Genomic DNA, 18,198 nt, shown 5'->3' with positions numbered 1-18,198 from the left:
CAAACTGAACTTTTGCCATTGAGAAAGGGAGAAGTAAACCCGAAACGCGTCTGGCATGGAAAGAAGATGCAGTTTGTCTGTTTTTATTGTTGTTGCTGACCTCTTAGCCTCATAAGTGCTGCGCCGGTTCAATGGCCGACGGCACCACTACCTCGGGAGTGCTGCCGTCGGCCATTGGACGTTCCAACTGCACCTGCGCAATGGAACGTTCAGCACTGGAGCTGGACGTTCCATAGCAGCTAAGGTGTTAGTGAACCGACATTAGAAACAACTCGCGGGCTCTTCCATTGGGGCTAAACTCTTTTGTTGGAGATATATATATATATATATATATACACACACACACACACACACACACACACACACACACACACGCACACACACACACACACACACACATATATATATATATATATACATACACATACATATATATATATATACACACACACACACACACACACACACACACATATATATACAATTCTATGAGATAAATTTGATAGCATGGTCAAATAGGACAGCCCCTGTTTTAGTACCACATGTTTATATGTTGATTGCACAAGTTACTGCTTGTGTAACAATATACCTGTAAGAGACATTATTTAGTGATAGACTCCTTACCTTAGAATATCCCCAGTCATCAGACTGGATCCGGAAAATGTTCCAGTCAGCAGTACCCCTGCGAGTCTGTAGGTAGCGTCGTGTGGCTCCACGTCCGTCAATAGCGTCCTAAGCGCCGATATGACGTCATGGAGACAGCTTAGGCGCAACCCATGCGCGCGGACGTCGGTTCTGTACACGACTTTCCGCGCCACGAGCACAGAGCCATGTAAGAAACTGATCACTGGTGCCATGAAACTAGGGCCCTGAAAGGGATGACCTTAACCCTAAAAATCAGGTCGCAGAATGGGGAGGATGGGTGGGGCTGGAGGGAATCTATCACTAACGTCTCCTACAGATATATTGTTAAACAAGTAGTAACTTGTGCATCTGATAGAAACACTAGTGATAGATTCCTTACCTTAGAATAGATACCTTAGCAATACCAACCCAGGTGGTGGGTCTGCTAACAAGATTACATCAGAAAGTCATGGAGAACAGAAGGGCCAAAGTAGCAGTCTCTCCGCACTTGACTGCCAAGGCAATAATGCTTGGTAAATGTGTGCAGCAAGGCCCACGTAGCTGCCTGACTAATGTCCTGCAAGGGAACGCTGCATCCCAAGGCAGAAGTGGCTGCCGTTGCCCTGGTAGAATGGGCCCGCAGCCCCACAGGAGGCTCCTTCTTGGCCAACTAGTAACATGCTTTTATGCACAGAACTACCCACCAAGAGATGGGACATTTGTGCACGGCCCAGCCTTTTTTGGCGCCCACGTAGCCAACAAAGAGTTGTTCATCCACCCGGAACTGTTGTGTCAGCTTCAGATAGAACGAGAGCACATGTTTTGGGTCCAGACGGTGGAGCCTCTCTTCCTTTTTTTTTTTTTTTGAAAACCTTTATTATACCTTCATATCGTTACACAGCATGTCGCCTACAACCCCGATGGGCCGGCCGCTAAACTTAAGTATCACATCGGAACGACAGCCTTAAGTAAATGCATTGCACATGTTGAAGAGGTCATTTCAATAAGGGTCGCCGGAAGAGTTAATGAAGGACTGTAGCAAATGTTCCATACAGAATAGTTGAGGTTATCATTTTCTATTTTTGAAACAAACTAAAAGAACAACCGAACATCGGGAAATCACAGTGCGATCAATGACAACGTACATTGCTAGCTAGATACGAGAGCATACCTGAAATAAGACCAAGCCTCTTTCATCCTGGAATGAACGTAGGGCGCAAAGAAAACATCTCCACCCCCAACCCCTCCTGAAGGACCCCACCCCACAGCCAACCATCCTCACTCCAACCCGTCATCATCGTCCGAGTAAATTGGGTCATCTTCTGGCAGTGGGTCGCAGATGTCGCCCCGGTAGGCGTTCCACGGGGACCAGACCTTGTTCCATTTGCCAGGACAGGTCCGGCTTAGGTACACCGCCCTTTCTGTAACCATCGTCCTGTCCATGTTTGTGCACCATTGTGATGTTGTCGGGAGGTCCGCCACCCCCCAGCGCTGCGCAATGTCTCGCTTCGCTACCATCATTCCCAATGTCACCCAAAGGCGGCCGTGCCGGGACAAATCTGTTGGTTCCCATACATTGAGGAGGCACCGTTGTGGCTCCGGCAGCACCGAGACCTCCAGCACCTGGGATATAGTACGCAGGACCTGACGCCAATAGTTGTGTATGCGTGGGAAATCCCAGAATGTATGGAAGAAGGTGCCCTCTTCCCCGCAGCCTCGCAAGCAAAAGGGGTTTGGGGCTCGGTGTATGCGGTGTAGCAGTGTTCTAGTGTAGTATGTTCTGTGGAGGACTTTGAGCTGAACTAGCCTCATCCTGGCCGATATGCCCGCTTCCTTAGGGGAAGCCAGAGCCTCATTCCACTCATGCTCGTCAAGCACGCCTACCTCCTGCTCCCATTTTTCCTTGAGGGGCATCAGCGGATCTGGAGAGTTATTAAGGAGCTTCCGGTATGTGAGGGAGGTTGCCTTCTCTACCATATAGTCTGTCAGGAGGCGATCCTCCAGCGGGGAGGACTCAGGAAGAGTCGATCCAGCCGGGATGGCCGAGAGCAAGGCGTGGCGGATTTGTACATATCGGTATGTCTCGTGCGGTCCCAGATCATAAATCTCTTTCAAACGGGCGAAGGTGATGACATCCCCTCGCTCCCACATGTCCCCCACCGTGGAAATACCGATGGAATCCCATCGGGAGAACCCCTTACTGAACCGAAGATTGCCCAGAGCACGCGCGTCCCAGAGCGGAGTGAGCTTAGTGAGCGTGCCTTTCCATCCCAGTGCAGCGGTGGCTGCATGCCAAGTGGCTACGGTGAGCCTAGTGGGGCCCACAAGCGTTCTCAGCTTCCTCCGATCATAAAGTGGGGCTTGTATGTTATCGGCGCCCAACTGAGCCCTGTCTGCCTGGAATGCCGGGTCGGATTGCGGTGCATGTAGCCACTGGTTAATGGGCCTGAGTTGTGCTGCCCAATAATATAGGTGCAAGTTCGGGAGTGCAATGCCACCCTCGTACCAGCTTCTGCAGAGTTTGGCTTGGGCTATACGCGCAGGGCGATTGCCCCATAACAATCCGGAGACTACCGCTGCAACCTTCCTGAAGTATCCAGCTGCCATTGGGAATGGAGTGTTATCCAGGATGTACAGGAAACGGGGTAGGGACTTCATTTTAAACAAAGCAGCTCTCCCCAGCATCGTTAACGGCAACCCCGCCCAGAAGCCTGCGTCTTGTTTGAGACGATCCAGTGGTGGTAAGAGGTTAAGCCTCTTGTATTCGGGAGGGTCTCTCGTGATGTGAATGCCTAAATATTTAAATGAGGAACCGGCCAGCCGTAAAGGGCAGTCCGGCCCAAGCGTTGGGGGGTCTCCTGCCAGCACATACAACTCCGACTTGTTCCAGTTGATGGTGTAGCCTGAAACTTCGCCGTGGTCGTTACAGAGATGCAAAAGAGCTGGTACGCCATGCTCGGGGTCCGTTAGGTACACCAGCATGTCGTCCGCATAGAGAGATATGCGGTCCTCCCATCCCTCCCTCCATTGAATCCCCTTGAGTAGGGGGGTAGTTCTGATGCGAATAGCCAGGGGTTCTAGGGAGAGTGCAAAAAGCAAGGGGGAGAGAGGGCAGCCCTGCCGGGTGCCACGGCCAAGCGGAAACGTGCGTGATATGTGGCCGTTCGCCACCACGTGGGCCACTCGCGCTGTGTAAAGTAACTTTATCCACGAGATGAAGTTTGGGCCAAATCCCATGTGTGAGAGGACTGCAAAGAGATATGCCCACTCCACCATGTCAAAAGCCATCTTTGCGTCCAAAGCCAGTATAGCTGCACTATCGCCAATGCAATCCGCCCTCGCCAGCACCCAGTGTACCCTTCTAAGATTGAGCGCGGTGTTTCTGTGGGGCATGAATCCTGACTGGTCCGGGTGGATAAGGTCGGACAGGTGTGGCATTAGGCGGTTGGCCAGGAGTTTTGCTAAGATTTTACTTACCGCATTTAGCAGAGAGATCGGGCGGTAAGATGAGCACTCCTCTGGAGGTTTACCGGGCTTAGGGATAGCCACAATTGTGGCCGTCCGTTGATCCAGCGGGAGCATCCCTTTTTCGCGACATTCCACGTACATTTTAAGTAAATGCGGGCAAAGAGCGTCAGAGCGTACCTGGAACCATTCAACCGGAATGCCATTTGGCCCAAGTGCCTTGCCGGTTCGGAGGTCCCCAATGGCTATCTGAAGTTCATCGGTGGTAAACGGCGCCTCCAGATCGGCTACGGCCTCCGGCTGCAGCGAGGGGATGTCTATACTGCTTAATGCACATTGGGCCGCAATCATGGTTACTTCTCGTTCGGGGGTATACACTTTTTCAAAGTGGGACGCCAACGCCTCCACCACTCGCTCGGGGTCGGTTAGCATCCTGCCATCGCCATCCTTCACCTGCTGAATCCCCCTGGAGCTACCCCCTCTTCTATCAAGCCAGGCCAGCATCTTCCCTGCCTTGTCCCCCACATCGTATACCCGGTTCTGTGTGTCGGTGATATGTCCCTGTGTCGTGAGGCGTGCATGGTCTGTGTACAGTTGCTGGTGAAGTGTGAGGGTGTGTGCCGTATCGTCCGTGGGGTCGGCTTCGTGGGCATTAGTGGCTTCGCGCAGTCGGAGCTCAAGGGCAGAGTGATCAGCTGTCTGCTCCTTTCTATGTGTCGCTATAGAGCTTATCGCCTGTCCCCGTAACACTGTTTTATAGGCCTCCCAGAGAATCTCAGCGGAGGCCGCAGTTGGCTCATTTTCTGTGAAGTAGTGCTCTGTGGTCTTTTGAAGGGCCTTCCTGATCTTCGGGACTTTAAGGTAGGAGGCATGAATGGGGTATATGCGGCGACGGGACCGTGTCCGTGAGGTAACGGTGAGAGTCAGTGGAGAGTGGTCGGAAATGCCTCGAGGGTGTATATTTACCTCATCTACGCGCTGTAGCCCATCCCCTAAAGCCAAGAAGTAATCAATGCGGGATAAACTGTTGTGAACTGTGGAGTGGAACGTGTACTGCCGGACCATCGGGTGAACGTGGGGCCAAACATCCACCAGCCCCAGTGCCTCCAGGAATCGCCGAAACCGGGAGGGGCCCCCCGGCAGGGCGGTCGCCGGAAACTTGTCGAGCTGCGGGTCTGCAGCTGCATTGAAGTCCCCACCTATGAGCATGTCCCCCTCCGGGAGGGACAGCAAGAAGTCTCCCAGGGCCGGAAGCATCACCGAGTGTAGGGAAGGTGGGATGTATACTGAAACCACTGTTAATGGGCGACCGTCCCACTGCCCTGCCACCGCTGCAAAGCATCCCTGAGTGTCGGTTCTAGTACTAAGGGTAATGAAGTGGGAGGATTTTTTGACCAGTATGCCCGTGCCCCGTGAACCTGTAGAGAATTCGGAATGAACCAGCATTCTATACCCCCTCCTGTCCAAAGCCTTGGTAGCTCCACCCACCAAGTGGGTCTCCTGCATGAGTATTAAGTCTGGTTTATAGCGTTTTACCTCGGACAAAACAAGGCCGCGTTTTACTTTATCACCCAGGCCTCGCACATTCCAAGCAAGAAGCCGGAGAGTGGAGCCGCTCGTCTGCGTCTCATCCACCCTCACGGCATTGAGCTGTTCAACCGCCATCAGTATCGATCAAACACACATTTTGTCTATAAAGAATCAGTCGCACTTGCAATAGTACATTAACAGTCAAAGCGCATTGTACAGTTCGAGATCGACTTTGTGAATTTCCCCTGAAAAAGAACCAACCCCCCCCCACCCTGCCTCCCTGCTAAACGGACCTGCAACTGCCCACCACCCCAACTCAGCAGAGCGCTTATCCCATTCCAAAAACAGAGTACTTGCGCGTCAGGGGAGAGTGTCCCCCAAAGCAGGCGGTCCCTCTGCCGCCTCGGGATGTCCAGGCCAGCGTCCATGAACGACGAGAACATCCATCTTTTTGGGAGAAAGCCAGAGTTCAACCAGTCCATCACGTGCGAGTTTCATTCGCCCCCAGCGGCCCCAGATCGTTCCTGTGATGGCGACTCGCTCGCACTTCCCCTAGCTGAAGACTGTGAGCCCGGTCGGCTGTCGTCTTCAGGCTTGTTGCGTCGACGATTAGATGTGCGGTCCACCGTGCGCCATCCTTCCAGCCAGTCTCTCGCTGTCTCTGGAGAGTCAAAAAACCAGACCTTCTTGTCGGCCACCACTCTCAGTCGGGCCGGGAACAACATGGAATACGGCAATTCCTGTTCGCGAAGCGTTTTCTTCACCTCCAAGAAAGTTCTCCTCCTGCGGGTGACCTCCGCTGTGTAATCCGGGAAGAAGGATATACGAGAGTTCAGAATATGAATAGGTGGTGCCACCCTGGCTGCTTGGAGAATAGTGTCTCGATCCCTAAAATTGAAAAGTCTTGCCAGGATGGGACGCGGGGCAGCCCCCGGCGTGGGTGTCCCGCCGGGCACTCGATGAGCACGCTCCACTGTAAAGAAGTTGGAGAGCCCCTTTGGGGCCAGTTGGGTCTTTATTAGGTCTTCTACATACAGGTCCATGGCCCCTTTCGTCTCCGATTCCCGGACCCCCAAAATGCGGACGTTGTTGCGTCTGGAGCGTCCCTCATGATCATCCAACTTGCTTTTCAAGAGTTTGTCTGCTTGCAGTTTTTCCATAGCCACCTGTAGGTCAGAGACATCCTCTATGAGTGATTTAGCCACTACCTCCACTTGTTTCACTCTTTCACCCATCTTCTGGAGGTCGGCTCGTATGAGGGTCACCTCGGTAGCAGTCGAGCCAACCGTTGCCTGAACTTGTTCCAGAGCACGTAGGACATCATCCAGGGTGGCCTTTTTTGTCCCTTCATTGACCGCGCCCTTGCCGATGGACTTGCGCTGCTCAGGCTGAGTAGGTGCCTGGTTGTCGTAGGCGAATTTGCCGAGTTTCGCCTGAGCGGCGGTTTGCCGTGGCCCTTTCCCCGCCATTTTGGCGCTACGCGAGACACTTTCTGTAGTGAGGTGAGCAGATCGTCCGGAGCCAATCGTGCCGAGGCGTCCGTTCAAGAGGTTCAGTTCGGGAACAGGCCAGTGGTCGCTGTCGATGTTGTAGTGTCTCCGGCAGCGGCGGACCCGAGTCAGCTGCGACAGGCCAGAGCGAGATGGCGGTTATGGCGCAGTAAGTTACAGGTCTCGGCCGGGTGCCGTTGTAGGGTACTGCTTCGCAGCGCCACTGGATAGGTAACGCCGAAGATCAAGTGTTCGAAGGGGAACCGCCGGTTCGGGGATTCGCTGGTGCCGAGCTCTGTCGTCAGCGGGCACTTCCAGTCGATCGTGCCGAGGAGGGCCTACTTCCGCCCGGCCAAGGGCTTGACTCGACACCGCGGCTGCACTCGTGTCACTAGGCCCCTCGCCAGTGAAGGACTAAGTTGATTTTTTGTCCTGTTTCCGGGGTCTGAGAGCTCCCAATTTTCTCCTGCAGTTGCCGTTCGGTCGCCGCACCCGGGACACCCCTTCTGGGACGATTAGTGAACGGATAGGCATGCGGATTGTTGCGGGAAGCCGCCTTGCTACGGGAGCCTCTCTAGGTTGCTGCCGCCATCACCGGCTGCTAGCCCCGCCCCCCTCTCTTCCTCTTTTGAAGGATGCGGAGGTGGAAAGAAAGTGGGCAAAGTGATGGTCTGCCCGATGTGGAAGGGCGTGACAACCTTTGGCAGGAAAGAAGGACGGGTAGATAAAACCACCTTGCCCGGATGAACAGAAAGGAAAGGAGGTTTAAAAGAAAGAGCCTGGAGCTCCCTCACTCTTCTGGCAGAGGTGATAGCTACCAGGAAAGCAGTCAAGACAAGGTTTAAGTCCCATTGAGGCATTATGAATGTCACAGGAGGATATGTGTGAGTAATGCCTTTCAGAAAACGGTTAACAACCGGGGACTTAAAAAGAGCAGTCAGATCTGGAAGCCGTAGAATGGCGGAGACGGCCGAAAGATAACCTTTGATAGTGCCCAGAGCAGAGCCCTGCTGGGCCAAAGGAAGAAGGAACAGAAGGACTTTCGAAAGAGGGGCAGGAAGGGGATCCATAGCCTTAGCTGTGCACCATGCCACAAACTTGTTCCATCTGCAGGCGTATACCGTTTCAGTGGAGGGACGCCTGGCTGCCAGAGTGATATCACAGACTTCGGGAGGAAGATCGAAAGCTGTCAACTGTCGCCGCTCAATCTCCAGGCATGGAGGTGGAGGCTGGACAGGTTCGGGTGGAGGACTGTCCCCTGCTGCTGCAACAGAAGAGCCTCTCGAAGAGGCAGTCGGATTGGAGGATCGATCGCCATGTTGAGTAGCTCGGGATACCAGTATCTTCGTGCCCAATCGCGTTGAATCTTCTTCAGCACTCTGGGCAGAATTGGTATAGGCGGAAAAGCGAACAGACCGCAGCTCCACTCACGACGAAAAGCATCGCAGAGCGAGTGCCACCTTGGAAATTCCACTGCGCGCATCTGATGACATTGCGCGTTCTCTTCTGTGGCAATAGATCAAAACAAGGCTCTCCCCACTGCAGAAAGAGACCTTGCGCCACGTCAGAGTTCAGACGCCATTCGTGATCCATCAAGCACCAGCGGCTGAGTTCGTCCGCCCTGGCGTTCAGAGTACCTGCCAGGTGTTGAACCACCAAGGTAATGCCTTGATGTTCCAGTCATGTCCAGAGGCGCAGAGTCTCCTGACATAGGGTCCACGACCCCAACCTGCCCAGTTTGTTGCAATACCACATGGAGGTGCACAACACTTCCCCAGACAGAGGGAAGTAATGCCTTCAGTGCAAGTCGGATCCTCCGAAGCTCCAAAAGGTTGATATGGAGCCAGGACTCCGCCGGAGACCAGAGGCCTCTGATCTCTGCCTCTCCCAAGTGGCCGCCCCATCCCAGGAGGGACGCATCTGTACCACTGTGTGCTCCGGTTGTGGAAGGGAGAGGGATCTGCCATTGACCCAATCGCGATTCGTGAGCCACCACTGCAATTGCCGTGCAGTGCCCTACGAGATCTGGACATTATCTGACCGGTTGCCCTGATGCTGTGTCCACTGAAACTTCAGGTCCCACTGCAGAGTCCGCATATGCCACCTGGCATGTTGCAATAGCAGGATGCAGGAAGCCATCAGGCCCAAGAGCCGGAGGGTCATCCTGACTGAAGCCCGGGATAGAGGCTGAAAGATCGGAATCATAGCCTGAATAGCCAGAACTCGCTGCTCGGGAGGATAAACCCAAAACTGCGTCGAATCCAGAACCGCCCTGATAAAGGGGAGCTTCTAAGAGGGACTCTGGTGCGACTTCGGCACGTTGATGGAGAACCCCAGCAAATGCAGGAGGTCAGCCGTAGTCTGAAGGTGGGTGACAACTGCCTGGGGCGAGCCCGCCTTCAACCATTTGTCGAGGTACGGGAAGACTGACCTTCGCAGGAGAGCTGCGACCAATCGCTATCACTTTCGTGAACACCCGGGGGGCGCTGGTAAGGCCGAAGGGGAGCACGGCAAACTGAAAATGCTCCAGGCCTACTGTGAGTCGCAGGTATTGCCGGTGGGCCGGCAGGACGGGGATGTGAAAATATGTGTCCTGCAAGTCCAACGCTACCATCCAGTTTCCAGGGGCGAGAGCAGCCAAGACCTGAGCCAGAGTCAACATTTTGAACTTCTCCTTCCGGAGGGAGCGATTGATGTTCCTGAGGTCCAAGATGGGGCGCAAGCCCGCTTTGTCCTTCTTGGGGACCACAAAGTAGTGAGAATAACAACCATGTCCTACTTCGGGCCCAGGAACGCGCTCAACGGCCCCCTTGGCCAAGAGAGCCATGACTTCCTGTTGGAGAAGCCCAAAGTGATCCACCGACATGTGGTGGAACTGAGGCGGCAAGGCTGAGGGGGGGTTCACTGGAAGGGGAGGGAGTAACCCTACCGGACGATTTGCAGCACCCACTTGTTGGAAGTGACAGAACGCCAGTGGGGGAGGTGATGTTGAATCCTGCCGCCCACTGGCGTGGGGTGCACCTCAAAACTCAGACTAGGAAGGCTTTGAGGCGGATGCTGCGGGAGCAGAGGTGGACTGACAGGCACACTGGCCACCTGTGCTGCCAGGGCGGCCTCCCCGCCCTCACTGAGTTTGGTTCTCCGCAGGCTCCTACTGAACAAGCAGGCAGTGGCACTCCTTCCGCGGCCACAAAAGGAACGAAAGGTAGGCGTGGCCGGGTGTGTGGTGGAGAGACCCAAGGACTTGGCTGTAGCCTGAGAGTCCTTGAAATGCTCCAGCTCACTGTCTGCCTTATCGCCAAACAAGCAAGTACCATCAAAAGACATGTCCATGAGGGAACTCAGGACGTGTCCCGAAAACCCAGTGGACCGCAGCTGGGCATGGCGACGCAGGGCAACTGTCGTGGAGATCGCTCTCCCCAAAGAATCCTCGGTGTCCAGCCCACAACGAATGGCGAACTTAGTGGCATCCTTCCCCTCTGCAACAGTTTGGAAAAGTATAGCTCAAACCTCTTCCGGGACTGGGGCAGCGTCTGCGCCACTGTGTCCCACACCGCGTGAGAGTAGCAGTCTAAAAGGCAGAGGAAAATAACCTTTTTCCAAATTGCTCCAGCTTTTTCGATTTCTTATCCGGTGGGGCGGTTGGGAACGCACTTTGGGAGGTGGAAGCCGGAATGACCAGGCTCTCTGGAGTCGGATGGTTAGTTAAAAAGGCAAGGTCACCCGGTGCCGGGTGATGAAGCAGGGCCACATTCTTATCCACAGGAACCACACCCTGTGGCTGGTCTAGACCAGGTGCCCATCAAAACGTTCGTAAAGGCCTCATTGAACGGAAGCAGAGTTTTCATAGAACTTTCCGCCGGCTGAAGCACTTCAGTGAGGTTTGCCATATGAGTGACAGTTGGCAGATCGAGGTCAAGGGCCTCAGCAGCTCTACAGAGCACCACAGAATAAGTGGCGCCTTCCTCCATGACAGCGGGAGGAGACATAAAACCCGGCTCAGAGGAGAGGTCAAGGCCACCTGCATCCTCTCCCCACTTCTGTTCAGACTCGCACTGCCGTGCAAGAGGGTCCTCCGACCTCTCCCAGTAATCCCCCTCCTCCACGTCCCAAGGCACAGGCGGCGGAGGCGAGGGAGGCCCGGGGGTAAACAAATGCTCCAGCGGCGTCGGTAACGGCACCGGGAATGGCGCCGGCCGGTGCAGATACTGCTCCATATACCAATTCGGGTCCCGAGCCGGGGCAAAATTGCCCGGAAATTCAGGCAAGTGCGGAACGAACTGAGCCACCGGCAGAGGACCCCGTGGCCGAAGCCACCATCGGAGGACCTTGAGGGTCTGGGGCAAAAGCCGCAGGCGGTGGAGACAAGCAAGGGCCCTCCATAGGGACCGTGGGGCCCGAAGGTGCACCAGCAGGAGCCCTAGGCCTGAAAAGACGGTCCATGGCTGAAAGAAAGTCTTGCACCTGGGCCGGAGTTGCTGACGGAACAGATATGGTGGGTAGGCCGCGGGACTCCCAGTCTCCAACGGAGCTGCAGGGGAAGGACCCCGGGCCCCCTTGTCCACATCCAAAGACTGACGGGGGGATGTCGGAAAACGAACACACTTCTTTGACTTCTTCTTGTCACATCTCTTACCCAATTCCGAGGGCGAAGACCTCTACCCCGAGGAGCGATGATGATGGCTCCGCGGAAGGTCCCTTGAGCGACCCCTGGACCTCGAAAGGTGTGGAGACGACTGCCTGGCCTCCAGCAGCTTTCGGGACTGCTCCCGCAAAGCCTTTGGTGCCATGGCCAGACAGTCGGGTGACAGAGTCCTGGTCGCGCTCCAGATAGTAGAGACAAACGCCATAGGGGTCGGCCACCAACATAGTACGGCGTCAGGCCTCACAGGATTTAAACCCAGGCATCCCTACTTGGCACCAGGAGTCATAGACTCAAAAGGAGGAGAGACTAAAGTCTAAAAGATTTAGTCAAAAACTAGGGTACGTGCTCTAACCGGATCTGCGCTTGCTGGCGCGGTAAAAGAAAGAACTGACGTCAGCGCGCATGGGTGGTGCCTAAGTAGTCTCCGTGACGTTATCTCGGCGCTTATGATGCCAGCAACCTACGCAGAGCCGCACAACTCAATCTACAGACGCGCAGGGGTACTGCTGACGAAAAACTTCCTGGATCCAGTCTGGGGATATTCTAAGGTAAGGAATCTATCACTAATGTGTCTCTTTCAGATTATGCCACTAAGTAAACAATGGTGTCTGAAGAACACATTTTTGCCTTTATTTGATCACAATATATCTACACATAAAAGGCAGCTAAAATTGGATTTCTAGACACAGTTATGTCTAAATGCATCAGAATAAATGAATTGTATTCAAGGATGAAATATGTTCAACTTTCAAATATTGCTATATGCAGCTAGAAAATCATATTTTCAATCAAAATAATTAAGTTGATCACCTTGAATAAATATTTGTCTTTATTTTATTGAGTTTGTCTTCTAAACCATTCTTGGAAATATGCTCTAGAGTAACACACAAAAGGAAAACCCTTCCAATAAAACCTGCAAATCAAATTGAACAAAGCATTGAAAATACTAATATAGGCCAACAATTTCACTTACAGAGCAATATTGTTATGTCCAAATGAACTCATGGCCCAGCCAAAAAAAAATAAAAACAATAGTGATTGAAAGTAAAATAAATTATTGTTTGTAAACTTTTAGGAACAGCAAATCTTTTTTTCCCCAATAAGGTATTGTTGCACAGTTTAAGCTTCATGCTAGTTACAGTTTATTTTACTGTTGATTACAGAGTAATGTACAGCATAAGTGACTGTGGCATACTACTGATAAAAATTAAACTACGATATATGAGGCACAAGAGAAAAAATTCTGTTTCACTCTAAAGACCTCCAGAGAATCCAGATTTGAACAGTTAAAATATGCTAAGGCTCAATTCATGAAGCGCTTCTTTATAGTCACAAATCAGAGATGTGTTGCACTATAAAAGTTGCTAATGCTTTAACTGCATCTGTTTAAATAGTACAGTGTATTTAACAGTACAGTTTGAAATTTAACAGGATTCCTATTTGGACTGCATCATACAATATAGTGACTAATAAAATTATGAGCTTGTAGTATATGCTTATTATCAAGATTATCACCATTACTAATTGCCTTTATTGTCACATATCTGTAGCAGTGTCAAATTGTTTTTAATTTCTTTATTTTATCTTCTAACTGCTCAAGCAGAATTTTTGGCATACTGAAACACAAAAACGGGAAAACTCAAATCTTCTTATGCTGTGCAAATTAGACTAAAGCAAAAGTATTTTGCTTTTAACTATTACTCTCATGGTTCTTGAATCTGGAGTGTATATTCTTGCTACACTTCAATTTCAGGACCTAGAAATGGTCCATTCTCATGACGCGCAAGATGTGTTGCTGCTTGTTCATTCCAAAATAAAACCATAATATCTGGTACTCTTTGTACAGAAGTTGAGCTATAAAACAGCGAAACCATAGCAGTATTTTACAAGGGAATAGAAAAACATAATCCATGTGGGGTGTGAAGTCATCCTCTCTAGGAGCAAACATTACAATGTAAATGTCCAAAAACAATTATAAAATATTTTAAATTGCATTTTTCCATACTAATTTCCAAACTGATAAACAGAAGGGAATTTGAAAACGGAGATCAAGTTTGTGATGTCTTGAAAGATGGAGTATTCTTTTCATATCCAAATGAGAATGCCTATTACCAATTCACTTTTGAGAGAAAGAATTTGCAAAAAAGGCAAAATATCCAGGATTATTATTTAAAAAAATGTTAGGATGTATCCTAACCACAAAAGAGATACATTTTTATTTTCATTACTATTTTACAAGTCTTTCCAACATACAACTGTAGGAGGTAGTCTGCAGAAAAATAAATTACTATTACATTTTAGATGCACAAATAGATTTTAGGTATGAGTTTAAATAGCACGAATGGTCAATTAGTAGAAATTATGTGGTGTGATTCATTGGATACACTTTTCTGTGAAAGAAAGTTTCAGATTTTGTATTAAGTAACTATACTAAATTCTACTTCACCTCAGACTTTTTTAGTGTCTTTGAATTCGCTATTCGATTGTTTCAAAACAATTTCATAATTGATCAACACTACCTTTAAATTAGTTGACATGTTACTAATACATTAGAAGGTATAAAAGATAACTGAACCACATCCACTCCTAGTGCATTAACTATGTTAATTTGATGGATAAAAATGAAGAGAGACACTGTGCCCTTGTGGAAAGGTTCATTAGAATTAAGCAGGACATTTTCACCCCAGGCTATATGCTCTGTGCAGAATCAAAAAGGACAGACAAAACGTTCAAATGCAAACATTTAGACTCCTCCTTTAGGACATAAAATATCACTATTGCAGTTTGTTATCATACAGAATAGCCTGGTAGTTGCCATTGTCTGGAAACAGCTGACAAGCATTGTCATACCAAAAATGAAATCACAGATTTTGTGACTTCAAGAATTCACTGGCAAATGGCAGTTGTCATAGCCCTCTAAAATATCTAGACACTGTAAAAAGAATTTGAGTTCTTGCTTCTTGAGGTAAGCTTACAAGTCCTGAATGTATGTCACTGCTTTCATTAATACAGTGACCGTAGTGTTGTATCTGCGTTTAATGGTTATCCCCCAAACATATTAAATCTAGACCAATATTGTTCCATGGTCCTTACACATTAAAATGTACACAGAGTAAGCAAGGTATTTTCAAATAAGATTCTCTTAACCTGTAACATACATTCAACTTGGCACAGAGCAGACTAAATTTAAGACATGAATAACAAACTTTGCAATGAACAGATACGCTTTAAATTACATGGCATTATTTGCAAGACGCCAGAATTGCACTATAGGTTTGTTGAACCAATTAGCAGAAATTGTGGAAGGGGAGGGATAAACAAGAGAGCTGTACAGGCCAGGTATAGTTTATACATTTTGTAAAATAAGCCTAGAATCCCAAGAGAAGAACCCACTCCCCTTGAGACAACCATTCCTTGTTACGTCTGCATGCCAACCAATCTTCTTCACACTTTATTCAGCAGCTGTAATGTGAAATAGAAAAAATATGAGTGAGCAAAAAGAAAAACAATCATGATTGGTCAGTGCTTTCTTTAGACTTAAAACATGTAGGGCGCCAGTCGGTGCAAGGTCTAACTTGTGAAATTTAAACTTTTGCTAACCCAACGTCTCATGCAGTTAGCATTAAATGGTTACCTACTTGTATTCCTGGTTCTGCATCGTAGGGATCTCCAAAGTATTCATAAATGTTAGAATAATTCCTCATCATGAGCATGGACACTGGAACACTTGTAGCAATATATTTGTCCACATTTTCACAGATAGGATGCTTAATTTCATATGTCCATATATTTGCTTTCTTGTGCTTGTGGGACTTCTGCAATGACTTAGAGTGTGACTAAGACCATGGGGGGGGGGAGGAGGTTTGAAGGAAAAGGGGGGACTGAGTGAATGGGACACTTTGAGCGTTGTGAAGTTAACAGAGGTCAGGTAGCGAGGAGCTTTAAGGATCGCTTTCTCAGCACCTTCGGGTCCATGGCACAGCAGTCATCACATGCGTTGAAGTCATGTCCCGGCTCCAGGCACCACAAACACACCAAGTCTGTCATTCACATTTGCCTAATACAAGCACCGCATGGTTTGAAATCAGTCGGTTTCTTTGGGGATATGCTCTGACCATGTGAAAATTCTCAAAGAGTTGACGTAAAGTAAAAAAAGACCAGTCAAAAAGCGCCTGAGGAGTAGCTAAATCCGGATCAGCACTATCTGGTGCGGAAAGAAAGAACTGACGTCAGGGCGCTGAGCTAATTTCCCAGCATGGATAACGCCAAGCCATACTGATAAACGGTAATAAATTTGCCCTTCTGGTGTGGTCACAGGCTACCGACACACTGCATATCTGAGAACAATGAACACAAATGTGAGACGAAGAAATCATGTTGAAGTGGCACTTTTATTCATTAAGTCATTAGCTTAACAGAGAATATATTCATCAACTCATTAGCTGGGGGAAGAATATTAAAAAAACTGACTTCAATCCGTCAGAAATAAAACACAAGTACACATTTATAATGCGCAAGAGCCTATAAGGCAAACTTTAAATGAGAAGAACAACCATACAAGAATCACAATTTTAAGATATATTAAATGCAATGAATTGGATGAGGATGTAAAAACTGAGAATAGATTAAGAGATCAAAAAGTAAAAAGGGTTATTTAGATTGGGATGTACCACCTGAGAGTAGGCTTAGAAGTCCCAAATCAGATAAACGGCCGGCGAACCCACGCTTGTGCAAGGCACTGCAGAAGAGTTCTGAGCTCCAAGTGGGGTGCAAGACCTATATACCAGTTCAAAGCAGAACGGTTAAACCGCATTGACGTAGGTACTGGAGTCATACTGGCGCAGGTGCTTGACCCACGCCTACAGTTGTGTTGCTAAACACTAAGAATGCAGAAGTGGTGACCAATTGGGTCAGGTGTTTGAGCGAGTGGACGGCCATGCTTGACTGCAATTTATAAATAAAGAACATTTGTAGCGTAGATATCTCGAAAAATATATGTGAGAGCGGAACTTAAAAACAGGTGTAATCCTTGCAAGATGACGTCGTGGGTTTCATTTGAGCAAGTTTGGAAAGTTTCATAATAAAAATGAAGCAAATGATACTTATGAAATGTCAAGGATGTACCAGCTGGTCTCGTGTGAGGGTGTGATGCGCTGGTCTTGCAATTGTGGAAAGTTTCTGTAGTTCTCTGGTTGCCTAAGCTGCCTTGTTGTGTTCAGCACAAAAGAAATGCATGTTCAAGAACATCGGGCCTAGTAGATTTTATTATCAAAGATGGTAACATGAGGCAGTGAGCTTTGGCTTGGGCCTATATGCAGATGTGTCAAAGGATATGTGGAATATCACTTACAGCTCGCAGGGTCTACATAGGTCGAGCAAAATGTTAGGTTGGGAAATTAGATAGTAAAACGTGATCCTCAAGTCATGACTGCTGTGCTTACCCAAAAATATCTCATGGGCCATAAGCCCATTGCCTACTTCAGTGGCATGTTAGACTCCGTCATGAAAGGTCATTACCCATGCGAGCAAGCTCTTGCCGCAACATCATTCGCTGTAGAGAAAAGCACACCCATTGTCATGAGTTCCCCTTTAAGTCTGTACACTGTGCACGCCGTCTTTGCCATAACGTGACTTCTTTGTCTCACATTTGTGTTCATTGTTCTCTGATAAGGAGTGTGACGGTAGCCTGTGAGCACACACTAGAAGGGCACATTTATTACCCTTTATCAGCTGGCGACCGCGGATCATTCGTGCTAAGACTGTTCTTGTCTCCAGCAGATCTGGAATACTCCAACGGATTGCCCTAGGGAGCCCGTCTCTAGCCACTGCCTGCCACTGGGTAAGTCAAGGATACTTTTTATTTTTTTCCCCTTGAGTTGCACAGGTCCCTGTTATGGGGTTGTGAGGCGGTATCTCTGGGGTCTCTCTGGCTGACTCACCAATCCGCTGTAGCGGTCTGTCTGGCCACAATGTGCCCCCTCTATCTCTTTGTGTGGTCACAATTTTTGCCTTAGTTTCAGGTAAGTAGTGTTGGTTTCTCTTACACACGTCCTGTGGGTACAGTTTTTGATGTGGGTTGGATGTTATCGCTTTAACTAACGCCTCAGGTTTGAGTCCTTCTCGGTTTAACTAACGCCTCAGGTTTGAGTTCTGGGGGTTCTCGGTTCAACTAGCACCTCAGGTTTGACTCCTGGGGATTCTAGGGTTGATTTAATTCTCGGGTTCGAGTCCCGGGGTAGGGGGGATGATTGCTTTAACATGTTCTCGGATTGACTCCCAGGGAGTCCTGGTTATCATTATATTTGACTTTCTTGTGGTTCGGGGTTCGAGTCCTCCATTTTGGTTTTATTACAGGGTTCAAGTCCTCAATTTTGGTTATATTACTGCAGCTATATTGATTGTTTGACTCTTCATTGCATTTATATTGCCTTTGCTCTTGATCGG

General features: G+C 49.3%; 1 protein-coding gene across 1 annotated transcript in view; it reads right to left on the bottom strand.

Moving 5' to 3' along the window:
- Positions 1–12,560: 12,560 nt before the first annotated feature.
- The window catches only part of KIF5B (kinesin family member 5B), an 862,770-nt gene continuing 857,132 nt past the window's right edge, over positions 12,561–18,198 (bottom strand). The window contains exon 26 of the mRNA XM_086941550.1: positions 12,561–15,216. Within this exon, the coding sequence (XP_086797676.1) occupies positions 15,210–15,216 (7 nt within the window). The 3' untranslated portion in view covers positions 12,561–15,209. The remainder of the gene's footprint in view (positions 15,217–18,198) is intronic.

This window comes from Lissotriton vulgaris, chromosome 10, assembly GCF_964263255.1.
Source record: "Lissotriton vulgaris chromosome 10, aLisVul1.2, whole genome shotgun sequence".
NCBI classification, from domain to species: Eukaryota; Metazoa; Chordata; class Amphibia; order Caudata; family Salamandridae; genus Lissotriton; species Lissotriton vulgaris.
This window is presented reverse-complemented; position numbering and strand designations above follow the sequence as displayed.